Below are 13,894 nucleotides of genomic sequence, written 5' to 3' on the forward strand. Positions count from 1 at the left end.
GTCCCATGCACTTACCAAATATCAACCAGCTGGCAACCTTGGGAAAAACTAACGAACAGTCTCCTCATGGCCAAATTCACCACAGTACTCCAATCCGAAACCAAGTGCCAACGATGCAGACAATGATAAACCCTGGGCTCCTGTCTCCTCAGCTCAGTCCACAACTGGTGAGGCAGCAGATAGCAATGGCCCATCTGATAAACCAACAGATTGCTGTCAGCCGGCTATTGGCTCACCAGCACCCACAAGCTATCAACCAGCAGTTCTTGAATCATCCACCCATCCCTAGAGCTGTCAAACCAGAGCCATCAAATTCATCGGTGGAAGTCTCTCCAGATATTTACCAGCAAGTCAGAGATGAGCTGAAGAGAGCCAGTGTGTCTCAAGCTGTCTTTGCAAGAGTAGCATTCAACCGCACACAGGTATCAATTTCTATTCTATAACCAAGAAGTGCTGAGGGGGCAAAGTTGTGGCTCTTGTGGGGCTGTATGGTTGTTGCAGATCAAGGCAGGAGGTGTGCCATAGAAACAGGTCAAACCACCCTCCGTTTTTTTCCCCCAGTCTCTTTGTCAGGGTTGAACAAGACTCTTCCTGGAACAGCCGTTCGTTTGCATTTGGTCACCCCTGTGCCATTACCTGAGCTTTGTCCTCTAGCAGTAATTCTGCTCGTGTGAGTTCTTCCTTGAGTTCCTCTCTGTGGTTATAAACTTCCACACCTGCCCCTGCCTAATGGCCAGGAAGAGGTAACAAGAGACTCTGAGAGTCAGAGGTGTCTTTGGGCTTCTGTTGTTTCCCCAATTCCTTCCTGTGGTACAACTCATGCCGCAACTAGTGCCAAAGGCTACTGCCACAAGAAATATGTAAGACAGGTGTGCATAGGCCTAAAGACTGACTGCTGGGAAAGACGTCTGCCATTTGCAGCAGATCGTGTTTGCTTTCATACACCTGACACAGGTTTTCTCACCTAGTGAAATGCAGATGTTGAAATGATCGCATGATAACATCGGCTTGTGCTTAGCACCTGGAGCACCCAGGGTCAATGCCTGTTCAGAAAGACAAGCCATTTGCATTTATCCTGCTGCCAGATACCATTCAAGGCATTCCAGCTGTGATCTCTCAATCGTGATACTCTAACAAGGCTAAAGAAATGGAAAGTGGCTTCATATTTAATATTGGTACAAATTTCTTTTGTGCAATCAGAATTGGTCTTTGAGGTAAGCTTTACCAGCAAGAGAAAACAAAGGCCACGTGTGTGTGTGTCCCCTTGCCCCATACAGTGCTTTTGTCTGTTCTCCTGGATTAATGATTTTCTTTGGCACTGCCATTTTGGAAATGCCATGTTATGAGGGAACTAATTAAAGTATGGAGCACATTTTATTACTTTCCTTCTTCCATTAAATTCATAAGATGGCTGCACTCAGAAAAAACATTCACTTCCAGTCAACGTGACTTTGAATTCTGGGGTTAGCCTTGAGGATATCAAATGAAAACTGCATAGGAATGTATGAGTATTTCCTCTTTAAAATGCTGTTTTTAATTTGGAAAAGCTTTTCATCCCTCTGGGATCATAACACGTATATAAAGCCTGGTATAATCAAGGTAGATGGTATTGACAGAATGACATATTCTGAACTTGAGCGAGAGGTCAGCAGTAAGGTTGCTGGTGAGGCTTTTGCCACCGTCACTGAACATGAAGCTCTGCTTTAACCAGATTAGAGAGCTGGGTTGGTAATGCCCAAGTCTGCCATTAAGCCAAAAGCTCACCCCACAGTGAGGAAGCTGCCATGCAACTTGTGTGTTAAATCAGCAGTTCTGCTATAGTATTTAAAAGGAGGCAAGGCTTTGATTCCGTGTGTCTAGGAAACCTCAAGCCTTGCATATCACTGACCAGACATTGCAGATTGACTTTCTAGGGCAGCAGGGAAAAGGCAAGCACATGAGAGAGAGCACTCTGGCCTTTTCCTAGCAGTAGCACAGCATTGCATCTGCCTATGGTGTTTATTAGCAGCCACAGTAGAGATAGCGCCACACTCTCCACAGATAATCTGGAATCTGGACTAAATCAGCTGCAGTATGGTTTGGAGGTTTGGGGTGGGTGTTTGGTTTTGGGTTGGGTTTTGTTTTTTTTTTTTCTTTTTGTACCTCCTGCAGCATTCTGGCATAGATCTAGTGGGTTTGAGACACTAACCAGGTCTTTGGGTGAAATGTAGTTTCTTCCCAACTTCAGTGACTCCTGACAGTGTGACTGTGGGCCAGTCACACCTGGCAGCATTTTCAAATGCCCTTTATGACTTGGGACACCAGGTATGTAACCATTCAGACTGAGCTTACTCATCGGGAGCACAGACCTGAGTGGACGTGACAAGGAAATGTCCTTTGAGAAGGTGCCAAGCACTGGGCAGTACTGTACCTGGAAATGGGATGTGATGTCCTCCAACCACTTTACATTTGAGTTCCGTATACAAAATGGGGCCTGTAATTCAGGGTACTAGTATCACTGGTTTTGTCAGTCCTTTTGTCCTCTTGCTGACATTTATCTTAGGATGCACTAACTTCTCTATCTTTTCTTTAAAAAAAAAAAAATCTTCCCTATTTTGATCACTTCATTACAAGATACCAGACAAATAATTTTTATATAAAGGAAAGAAAATTGCCTACTTCTTAGGCCTCCACCATAAGTAATGGTCATCATACAGTCCATGACACTGATTCCAGAACAGGCAAGTCTTAAACATCCATAAAAGATATGCTCATCTCACAGCTGTGTTTCATTAGTCTACAGGGCCTTAATATAGAAGACCAGTGGATCTTGCATATAGTGCATCATGTCTCTAGAAGCCATCACCGTAGCAAAAGAGTGTAGATACATACTTATGCTTCCTTGTCCCCAGCTTTTAATTCCAACTCAAATCAATCTCCCCTTGTGTCAGAGACTGTTTGAGGTATTAAGAAGGCAGTCAGCCTTGCGCTGCACAGTAGATGTGGGATGTTCCCACGCACCCATGGTGGAGAAGCAAACTCTGTAAAAAGTACTTGAAGTTCAAGTCTGCTCTCACCACCTTCCGTTCCCCTTGCTGCCTCCAAGGATCCTCTCCTTGGGAGGTGCAGAGACCCCATGCATTTCTCTCTGGAAATGTTTGGGTTTGTTGCATTTCACAGAAGTACCAGCCTTTGAAATCAGACCTCTGTTGTTTCTCATGATGGTACCAAATAATAGATGCTGTATGCCAGCCAGCTAATAATTGTATTAATCACTGCATTATGGGCCACTGCTTAATCTTTCTTTGTGGTAGCTCTGTGGTGCACGTTAGCATATAATTAAGTATAGCTTCATGAAATATGTACTGTGAGGCTTGTTTAATAGATAAACTATTCTCATTTATTTTAAAGTCCAATGACCTACATACTCAGTGCTGAAAAACCCCCTCTTACTAACATTATTTCTCCCCTGAGACCTTCCATCTGAGCAAATCTGTTAAATGAAGTAGAGGAAGCTTTGATCCAAACTAGGCTAAATCCATCGGAACAAGTGGCTGACACATGTATGTATGCATGTGTGAGTGAGAAGGGGGATGTAGGAGGGTCAGAAGAAGGGGAGGTGCAGTGGTTTGTGAAACATCCAAATCTTCCTCTTAAAGTTGGAAATACGTGGCTTAAGACAACAATATTTGCTTGTACCTGTGACAAATCCTGTGCATTTTCTGGGGCAGAGCACTCCCACTGAGGTCTCACTCTGAAATGGGGACTGACTATCAGGCAGCTTTGTACCTGCTGTGTGCATGGGAGAGCTGCCTGGGGTGTTTGGCTAGGAGCTGGCCCAGGCTGTGTTAGCCATGAAGAGGGTTTCTTTCAAACAGGAAGTTCCAAAGTGAACATTTTCAGATTGTTTGAAACTGAGTATGAAGAACCCTCAAAGTGTGTAGGACTGATTTTTAGTAAATGCCTTGAACTAACCTCTGCCCTTTCTTTTTATTTTATCTTTAGAGAGTCTATGTCACAATTCTAATTCACCCTGCTGTAGAATCCACATGCCTATTTATTCAGCAAACAGGATGGGTAGAAGAGAGTTCTCAGACCCACAGAGGCAATGTAGTTATTGAAGGTGGTTTTTATGACACCGTTTCCAATGAGCAGGAAATTTCCTACACAACCTTCAGAACATGTAAAATGGTTGTGCATGTTACCATGCTTGTCTAAGCTGGTGTTGCCTACAACCTGCTCAGCAATGATAAGAACGGTGCATGTTGGAAAGGTGCCCTCTTAGGCTCTATGTAGCCTTTCTTTCTCTTGTGGAAGCTGGCAGCACTGCAGTTTTTAACTCCAGGTGTGGTCCTCTCTTGTGGACTGCAGTGAGTTGCTATTCACACTTGTCAAGAAGGTGGTGTAGCCCAATGGGTGGAGCTGAGGCTGTTCTGCCCTGTTCCAGGAGCTCTGTTGAGACCTGGTATGATGCAGGTAGAGAGGACAACATACAAGGGATGTTTATATTCCTGGCCCTATGCTTTGCTGCCTACCATTTCCCTCCCTCCAAGGTAAGGAGGGGCCCGCGGGCTCATACAGGGAAGGGTGGATCAAGGGAGTAGAGAAAGCTTGCCATCACTAAGGCGGTTAGCAGTATTGCTGGGGCAGGAGGTTCACTTTCTTGCTCGTGAAATTGCATAGTTTGTGCCCAGGTTCTTCATGGCCAAGATCCTTGACCTTGGCTCCCTTTTGCAGCTCTGCTGGCCTGTGGCCTGTAAGTTGGAAATTTGCAGGCTCCTTGATTTGAATCTGTTGTTTACTGAAATAGTTTGTTCCCTTTGTTTGGACTGCTGCTATGAACTAATAGCTTGCTAATGGAAAGCTAGGCATCCTTGTCTGGGTCTTAAAAACTGCGTGCAAGGGCGTGAGCGGGTTTGAATGGAAGGCAGAGAGCTGTATGAGGCCCATCAAACACTTGAGAGTCACATGGTCATACCAGATATCTTTATGTTAAAATGGAGGGTGTCTTCATAAAGCATGTTGTAATGCAGCCAAGCTGTAAGCTGAAGTTGCTGTTAAAACAGTCATTAGTGAAAGCTTTGCTTTCTGTAAGGCTTTGGTACTTTTTGATTGTATAAAACCATTCAGTCAGAAAAGTCTTATGAATTCTGCAAATCCACAGGAGAAGTGCAACTGTCAGAGGCAGAGCAGATGCACCTTGCACTTGGAATTGCCCTGTGCACATTTTTAAAAGCAGTCAAAGCTTTGAAGAGGCCAGACTGAAGGAAGAGCCTGCAAGATACATGCTGCAGAGGGTGAGAAGGTTTTAACGTGCAGGGGGAGCTGCTGTCCCTCATTGGTCTCAAACAGTGTGGCAAAATCAAAGGGGCAGTCAGTACAGGCTGGAGATCCCCAAAAATGCCTACCTGGCTGAAGCATGCATCATCTTTAAATCAGGGTAACTTCTAGGTGACCAGTAGCCTCTAAAAGCATGAGCACCCTTCACGTTGGCCAGCCAAGCTGCTGTGAAGTGGGAGGCAGGACAAGGGGACTGCGGGCCAAAGCTATTACCAAGGCTATGGACTTCTTCCTGGAGGAGAACACACACATGGATTTTGGCCATCCTCAGGGCAGGGTCCTTGTACCATCTCCCTCTTGCACTATACCGTGCAACCAAAAGGTTGTAATAACCAAAGCTTGCTTATCACAAATTGTAATGTATTGAGAAGTGGGCAGGTGGTGATGGTTACAGAAGAAAGAGGACTATTTTAAAGGCAATGCATGAAAATGCTCTCTCTGATTCACCTTGTACTTCTCTGTAAAGTTCTTCTAGCAAATCTGGATGTGCTGAAGTGATCTGTGCTCTTCAGAATCCTAGCTGGAAAATAAGTAATTTGAATCCTGCTTTGGAAAAGGAAAACAAACAAACTCAGCATCCCTCTTTGCTGCGGGCTCATGGAGTTGCAGTCAGGACAGTTGGTCAGGCTCTTTGTAAGAGCACGGACAGTCTAAATCACTGGGTCAGCGAACTGCTTCTCTCTTCCTCAGGAGTGCCCAGGGGACTGCAAAGCCTATAGACTGAATGAGTGTTTCTGTTTATATCTTGCTTTTTTTTTTTAATTTTTTTTTTTTTTTTTTTGCCAATGTTTTGACATAATAGCCAAAACTAGTAAAATGTTTGGGCGAGTGGCCAGTGCTTGTTTTGCTGAACAGCCTCAGAAACTGGAAATATCCGTGAACCTGAGCTTTTTGAATGAAACAGTTGTGGTGCCAGATACAAAGAGAGCTGGGTAAAAACAGCAGGCATGTTCAGGCTGCTTGTAACTCTTTCCAAAGAGCACTGTTCCCTCTCTCCCGCCCTGAGTAGCTCCGGGTGAGGAGTGTTGGCTTTCTGGCCTGCAGCTGGGAAGGCAGCGCTTACCCAGCTTGGCCCCTGCCTGGGTTAGTTGGTGCCTAACCACCCCTCTTCGGATTAAAGGAAATAACAGCACAGGGAGGAGGAAACTACCAGCCTTGGATGTAGTGAAATTTATGGTGGAATAAACTAAACTGATTCACCTTGTTTGAGGGACTTGGTTGTACCTTACCTGCAGGAGTGGGGAAATGCAGGATCGATGCTGGATGTGTGCGACTCTGGGCAAGTCAAGCTTCTGGTGTGACTGTGGGCAAGTCCAGGCTTCTGCAATGCGGAAGGGGGAAAATAACGCTTCGGTGGCATGCTGAGGTGTTGCTGGTCAGTTATAGAGGGGTTGGGGCTCTGAGAGCAGGGTCGTAGTTGGTAAGGAAGCTCCAAAGAAAGGCTTTGGAGGCAGGCGAGGAGGGAGGTGGGTAATGACCCCTCATTTATTTCTGATTCTCCTTTCTTTGGTGAAATTCCCCCGAACTGAAGTGGGATCAGAAAAGGGTCCTCTGAGAGGCTTAAGATTAGAAATACGGTTTGTTGAAATAACTAACTCTTCCACCTCTACTTGCTTGTGAGCCAAATCCTGGACAGAATTCCTTTTGCAGATAATTTTCCCTTTAACTTAAGTGAGATGAAGACAAGCAGCTTTAATTCTTTGCCTGGTATCTAGTGAGACAGTCATGCCGCATTCATCTTTATGGTGTCTGCCCCATTGTGCAGAGACTTTAAATTTTTTTTCCCCCCTAGAAAACTCTCTCTTATTGCATGAAACCCTTTCATGCTGCCTGCTTGTTTTATTCTTGTGTGTAATGTGGCACAAGCAGCGTTCTGTTGTACTCACAGGAAAGAAGGCAGTCTGTAAGGGAAGTGCTTAATTTAATAAATTGCAGATTTTTGGTACATGGGATATTTGTTCCAACAGTGGGTTTTGCACTGCCCAAAATTTCAGTTTCAATTAACTTAATTGTATTTAATAGGCTGAATGAAAAGATCTTAAGTAGCATGTGAGTCAGGCTTTCAGAATGTGGGCTTGTAGGAGGCGGCTGCTGCCTGCTCAGCTGATGCACAGGAGTTCTGAGCCTTGGAAGCAAATGCATGGATAGAGAGAGTGTGCACGAGCTGTGCGTCTTTGCTCATTTTCCGGCATATTTCAGTGTAAAGGTTTGACATGCATGTCATATAAATGGTGGCACTTTGTGGCTGCAGGTGGTCGGTCTTTCTCTGCTTCCTTTTCCCCATGCATCCACATTCAGCTCCACATGCACATCCTGTCTTCCCTCATAAAAAGAGATACCATAATAAAAAAGAGGCTTTATTAAACTAATGCAATAACGGCATTTTCTTTGAGGATTTAAACACTTCATTTTTAATAATAAAAATCAAATTGTCATTGTTGCACCCTGTATAAGTTTTATTCAAATCAGCCTCTAAATGCTTCGTGCCTAAGCAGCTCTCTCCTGAGATGTATGTATTTTAGCATTAGTTAAATGAGTTTAAGAACGAGGCTCATACTCTGGCTGTAGGCAGTGAATCTAGAGATCAGGAGATTTCTTTTAAATGAGGGACTGTTGTGATGCATTCAGCTACACCGAAGGGTAGTGGGAGACAGCTGGTCTCCCATTTACTACGATGGAAAGCCAGGCAAAGTCCTCGGAGTTTGAAGTTCATATGAACTGACACGAATGTGGCACCACACGTTTTGCCCATTGAGACAGAAGAGTTGGTCAGCGAATGGGGTGCAAACACAGTTTTGCCTGATGGAAACTGTGGCAGGATGGATATGAAGGTGCTTGGTTTGGGTAACCACTCAAAAATTTCCACTGATTATCTAAAGCAATTTTGCTCAGCAAAATTGGACTGGATGCATTGCCAAGATAAGCATTTCTAAGAGACTTCCAGCACTTGTACTTCATATCCTAGCTGGATTTAGGAAGGGCTGCAAGGGGATGGAAGCAAAGCAGTGAACATTTGAAAATGAGCTTGTGCCCTAAGAAGCCTGCAAGTATTTTATATACTCTTGTCGAGTGCTGTATACTTAAGAGGCAGAGAGAAGTATTTTTAGAATTGTTGAATGTATCTTATTCAGCCCAGAAGACAATATTGAAGGTGGGACCTGAAGTAAATGCAGAGAGTCGAAGAGATGTCATGGTGAAATTCTGCCTTGATGTGGGAAAAACACAGCAGGTGGAGTCGCTTTATTTCCTTGGAGTGTTATGAGAAGTTAGCGCTCCTGCTGCAGAACTCCCCGGGCTGACCTGCCTCCTCTAGCTTTCAATTGCGAGTAGCAGTCAGTTTTAAATACAAGCAGTCATCTTAGCTTAGCAAAATCAAGTTTGTTGTTGTACGCTGAAGGTACAATTTCAGTGTAGTTCAGTAGGAATGAGTGGCTAACCCGGGATTCCCCGAGTGCTGCCTTCCATGCTGGAAACGGGCTTTGTGCGCTGAACTGAGATGCTGAGAGGGGACAGGTTTACATCACTGATCTTTAAGATTCAGATATTGAATTTTAAGAAATTTCTGTGTTTTCTGATCCTGATCAGAGTCACATCTATACCTGATGGGAAGCAGAATAGCTTTTCTATCGAGACTGTCAGTTAAAAGTACTGAGCTTAAAGTACTTGGAGCTTTAAGTACTACAGGAGCAATGTTTTTCTAGTATTTCAGCATTTTCTCTGTTGCTTTTGGCAATAGCTGAAGTACGGAGAGGCACAAATAAACCAAAAGTATGAAAAAAGTGTTTATGCTTTTTCGGTCCTTCATATATATAATCTCCTAATACAGATCATAAAAACTGAGGTTTAGCACATTAGTTGAGTTTATTTAAGTTTTTGCCTTGGCCAGCATTTTGGTTGTCCAAAGCCTGTTTTGAACCTTTTTAACCTTAGTGCCTGCTCTTGTAGATGTGTTGCTTAGGTCTGTACGAGGTCTGGTCACTGGTAGTGCAGTCTGCTGTCCCACTGAGATGTCATTTCCAGGCCTGAGCCAAAGCCCTTTGGGAAGAAGGCAGAACGGCTTCGCTTGCCTTCTGTGGGCTTTGGTCAAGCCTTTGGGTTGGCCTCGATGACTGGTCAGTTGGTCCTTTGGATGTAGGAGTCAGTCTGAATAACATGCACTCTTACATGGTACTGCGTCTTTTAGAAGTTGCTTAAAAAAAAAAAAAGATTTCTTGCCCCTGAGGTTTGGGTTGTTCCTCCTGGAAATTCTGTAGTTAATAAAAATAAAAGAAACGAGTTCACAAATGGGGTTTCGTAGAATGAGTGCAAAGCAAACCCCCAAAACAGTGACCTTGCTGGCTTGGTTTTGAAGGACTAGATTTCAGCTAGTTTGAAAAAACACTGTCAGAATTACTCCTACCTTAAATAGCTCCAATGACTTTTTTTATTTTGATTGGACATTTGCTCCTTTTTCCACCTCTGGTTATTTTTTTTTTTTTTTAAGTCAATTATGTATCCAGTGTGTAATTTAAAAAATGGTGCAAGTTCCAAGCGTAAACCAAACTGTGCCTGTGCGGAGTCCTTGGCTCAGGGTGAGCGCACACCTCTTTCACGAGCACGGCCTGTGTGAACATTAAACTTTTCATCAGTTGCCTCTTCAGCAACTGCCTTAAAAATTATGCACAGGAGTGGAAGAGCAAAGATACTATCAAGCTACATATTCTAAAATGTATCATGAGAGCTGTGTTCAATATAGAAGATCTGTTTGGCTATCTAAAATCAGTTTGAGACTTTCTAGTCCCTGAGGATCATCTTTTAGGATTGCAGAGCTGGTTACCCTGCAAACTGCCGATTTTTTTTTTTTTTTATTTTTTTTTTTTTAATATGCGAGATGTAAGTAAGTTGGAATGAGCTAATTTAGCCAATGGAATTTTATAACAAATGTATGAATGCTGTGGGTTTCCCTCCCTCACCCTCTCCAGCAGAAACATAATTTGCAGAAATGAAAACAGTCCCTGGCTGGCTTTAGGGTTTTCTCAAAAATAGAAACAGTAGGGTTTGTCTGGCTGGGCCAGTTTCCTCACCACACACCTGGTGTATATCACTTTAAAAAATACATTATGCCTCATTAAATTACAATTAAATGAAATCATGATCATTTGTTTTTCTGGAAGGAAGATGTTTTGCATATTGAAAGCCTAATTTGTTGCAGGTGACAAAAAGGCTGAACAGATTATTTAATATCACTTTATTTTTTATAATGTTGCTCACTGGTTAGTTTGTGTATACTTCAGTAGCTCAGAATTACATTATTGTAAACGTTATTGCTCTCAAGATACTTTATTTTATTGTCCTACCCTATCACTCGGCTATCTAGCTGCTGTTGTTTACCAGCCTTGTTTATCTTCAGTTGCAGGAAGACATGAGATTTTTCCCTCCGAGTCAGTTTTCTTATTATCCGTCCTGCTGTTTACATGGTTCCTAAGCTGCCAAAGCACTGGGAGGAGCTGCAGAAAAACCTTCCTTGCAACCAGGTTTTCTACCTGTGGGGCATGGGGGAGCAGGGCTTGGCCCCTGCCAGGGGCTGCAAGAGTTGGTATCTCACTGCCTCTTAGTGCCATGGCCAAGCCACTTGTACCTGTAAGTCTCTGATTTACATAGGGAGTCAATGACTGCACTGAAAAGTAATTGCTGGCATGCTTTCACATATGTTTCTGCTCTCCATTTTTGAAATTGGACCATAAATTCAGCCAGGCTAAGATGGGGGGGAGAGAAAGCTGTCTTAGAGTCAGCTCCAGTAGCTTTCAGGTACCTTTCTTTCAAGGTAAACCCATTAATTCTTGAAGGTGATACTTTCTTTTAAAAAAATAAGTTATGAATCCTTTAAAAGACCCAGGAAATTAAGCATTTGGAAAATCTGTGGAACTGATATTTCATTTACTTACTGCATTTGGATAATTTTCTACTAAGGGAAAATTATAATAGGGACTTGATGTATTGATCTTGGAATCATTCGAGTCATGGCTTCAGGCTTCTGTAATGTCCTTTTTTTTGGTTAATCTCCCCCAGCCTGTGAGGCTGGTGAACTTTGGACAGCTTTTCAAATGTCCCTAGCTTCTCTGAGAGATGGTAAACCCTGAGGAAGAAGCCGGGTATTAGCATGCAGTTGTGTTGAGGTTGCAGAGAATACCAGAGGCCAGCCCAGGGCCAGCCCAGCACTGCACCTTTCCTCAAACATTTCCCTGGTGTAGATCTTTTTCACTGGTTGGCTTCTTTCTCCGATCCCACCATGGCTCTATTCCCAGCTCCAGTCCTTCTGGTAACTACTCTGATAATTGCAGGAAAATGTAATTGGGAATCTCTTAGCTTGATTATGTAGATGAGGAGCTGAAAAGATGGAGCTGTGTGCAGCCTACCTTCAGATTGTGTGTGAAGCTTGTTTGGAGCACTTCTGGCATAAACACTGCTGAAGTAGGGCTTTCATGTATGTGTTTTAATGTAGGTGTTTAACAGCAGATAGCAGATAAATGCAGATACAGATACATCGTTTGCTGGTCTGTTGGTTTTGTCAGGAAGTCTGGTAAATAAGATCAATATATACTAAAAATGTTGGCATTTGGTTAATCGGCCAACTGTAGTGGCAGTGTTTTAGCAAGGCTTTTTGGAGGAGACTCTCTGATACGGAAGAAAATAAACTAAGACTAAATATTACCAGGTTTTGACTATGTAGTTGTTTTCTAGTAACATTTTTCTTAGAAGAAAGGAGTAAGCCTTGACTGTACTCATAAGGCAGTTTGCCTCAGTCATGGCTGTAAAGTAGCTGCAAAACGCTCGTGTCAACAGCAACAGCTGAACTGTGTCCAGGGCACTGCGGTGTCCCTTCGCACGCGGTCGCTGAGCATCGCTCCTCTCATAGCAGTAGGTTGAGGTGAGCCCTTCGAGCTCCGACTGGGATTTCGCACGGCTTCTGTGGCTGGCGTTCCTGGGAGCAGCGGTGCAGAGAGCCTCTGGGTCATGGCAGGCAGCACGGGTATTGGGCTGCTCAGGGAAACGTTGGCAGAAGAGCCTTTAAAAAATGGCCGCTGACCGCCATTTCTTACGATATGTTATAAGTAGTCTTGATGGGCAGAAATAGTCCCTCTCTGCTTTGCACACCAGTACGTTTAAACATCGATAGTTCAGGAAATTGCTGTTACTGCTTTTTGGAGTGAAATACCCCTTGGTGATGTGTTGGATGTGAGGGGGTGCCTTGGGGAAGCTGGTGGCACACGCTGTGCCCCAGTCATTACTATAGGCCCTGATCCAGGCTTGTGTGTTCTGCCTTTAACTTCTAGATAATCTGTGGAACTGTTGAGTGTGTACAGTTATGCATATATTTAATCCCATCATTAGATTTAAGCCTCTTCCAATGACATTTTCATCTCTCCAACTCTTTTTCCTTTTTTTTCCTTTTTTTTTTTTTTTTATGGAAGTGCTGTGCTGGTTACCTCCTGGAATAATGGCTTTTGTAAAAACTAGACTAATATTGTGTCATTCATGGTTGCAATATGAAGCCTGTGGTATTTTAAAATGAGTCATGAAAGAATGGGTTAAATCCCTAAAGCTAGATTCTAAAGCTTTATTATTGCTCCATTTTTCTCCTCTCAGAAATGACTGTCCAAACCAAAATGAACGGACAGAACATCAAAAACCAGCCAAACGTTTTTCTTTATAAACCTCCTGCACTGTTTAAATGTCGAAACTAAATTTACCAACCTTGGCAGATTTGTCAAAGATGAGCAGGATTGCCAAGTGTTCCCAGCTTCAAGTAAAAAGAGAGAGAGAGACGGAGAGATCTAACAGCTCCTAAAATATTTGCAGCAAGCACCTGGTCGTAACTGCAATTTCTTCTACCCAGTGCACCTACCTTCCTATCCAGCATCTCCATACTCAGAAGCTTATTACAGTGCTAGAATAGGACAGTCCCAAAATAAACCCCAGCCCCCAGAAGACAAACACTTTCCTACAAAATATCCCCTCTGGGAGAGCCCATGAGATTCTGCTGTAGGTTCTCAGTATTGCAACCCAGCTGGCTACACTAAACAAATTTAAAAAAAAAAAAAAAACAACACCCAACACATGACTGGGCTTTTTTTCTTTTTTTTTTTTTTTTTTGAACTAGGGCTTGTTGTCAGAGATCCTGCGTAAAGAAGAAGACCCTAGGACAGCTTCCCAGTCCCTGCTGGTAAACTTAAGGGCAATGCAGAATTTCCTCAACTTGCCTGATTCGGAGCGGGATCGTATCTATCAGGACGAGAGAGAGAGAAGTATGAACCCCAATGTGAGCATGGTGTCTTCAGCTGCCAGCAGCCCAAGCTCCTCCAGAACCCCCCAGGTAAGATGCAATTCCTTGTTACCTGTTTGTTGTGTGGATTAGTCCAGGGAAGGAGTTCCTCTCCTCCCTTCTCCTGCCTGTTGCTCCCCTTGCTCAGATGAATAGTGGAAATCCTTTTGTAAGGTTTTGGAGTGGCTGTTAAGAAACATTTAGTGGATTTCAGCAACACATTGTGATGATGATTTTAGCTTTAATCAATGCCATAAGTGTAAAAAAAAATGT

The 13,894-nt window shown here is 43.4% G+C and overlaps 1 protein-coding gene across 1 annotated transcript in view; it reads left to right on the top strand.

Moving 5' to 3' along the window:
• Window positions 1–13,894, top strand: part of SATB2 (SATB homeobox 2) — a 113,616-nt gene that overhangs the window by 61,648 nt on the left and 38,074 nt on the right. Inside the window, exons 6-7 of the mRNA XM_009643572.2 lie at window positions 1–422; window positions 13,460–13,672. The exon at window positions 1–422 is cut by the window's left edge and continues 61 nt beyond it. Of these exons, the coding sequence (XP_009641867.1) occupies window positions 1–422; window positions 13,460–13,672 (635 nt within the window). The remainder of the gene's footprint in view (window positions 423–13,459; window positions 13,673–13,894) is intronic.

Source organism: Egretta garzetta, unplaced genomic scaffold (genome assembly GCF_000687185.1).
Source record: "Egretta garzetta isolate BGI_Z169 unplaced genomic scaffold, ASM68718v1 scaffold297, whole genome shotgun sequence".
Classification (NCBI taxonomy): Eukaryota; Metazoa; Chordata; class Aves; order Pelecaniformes; family Ardeidae; genus Egretta; species Egretta garzetta.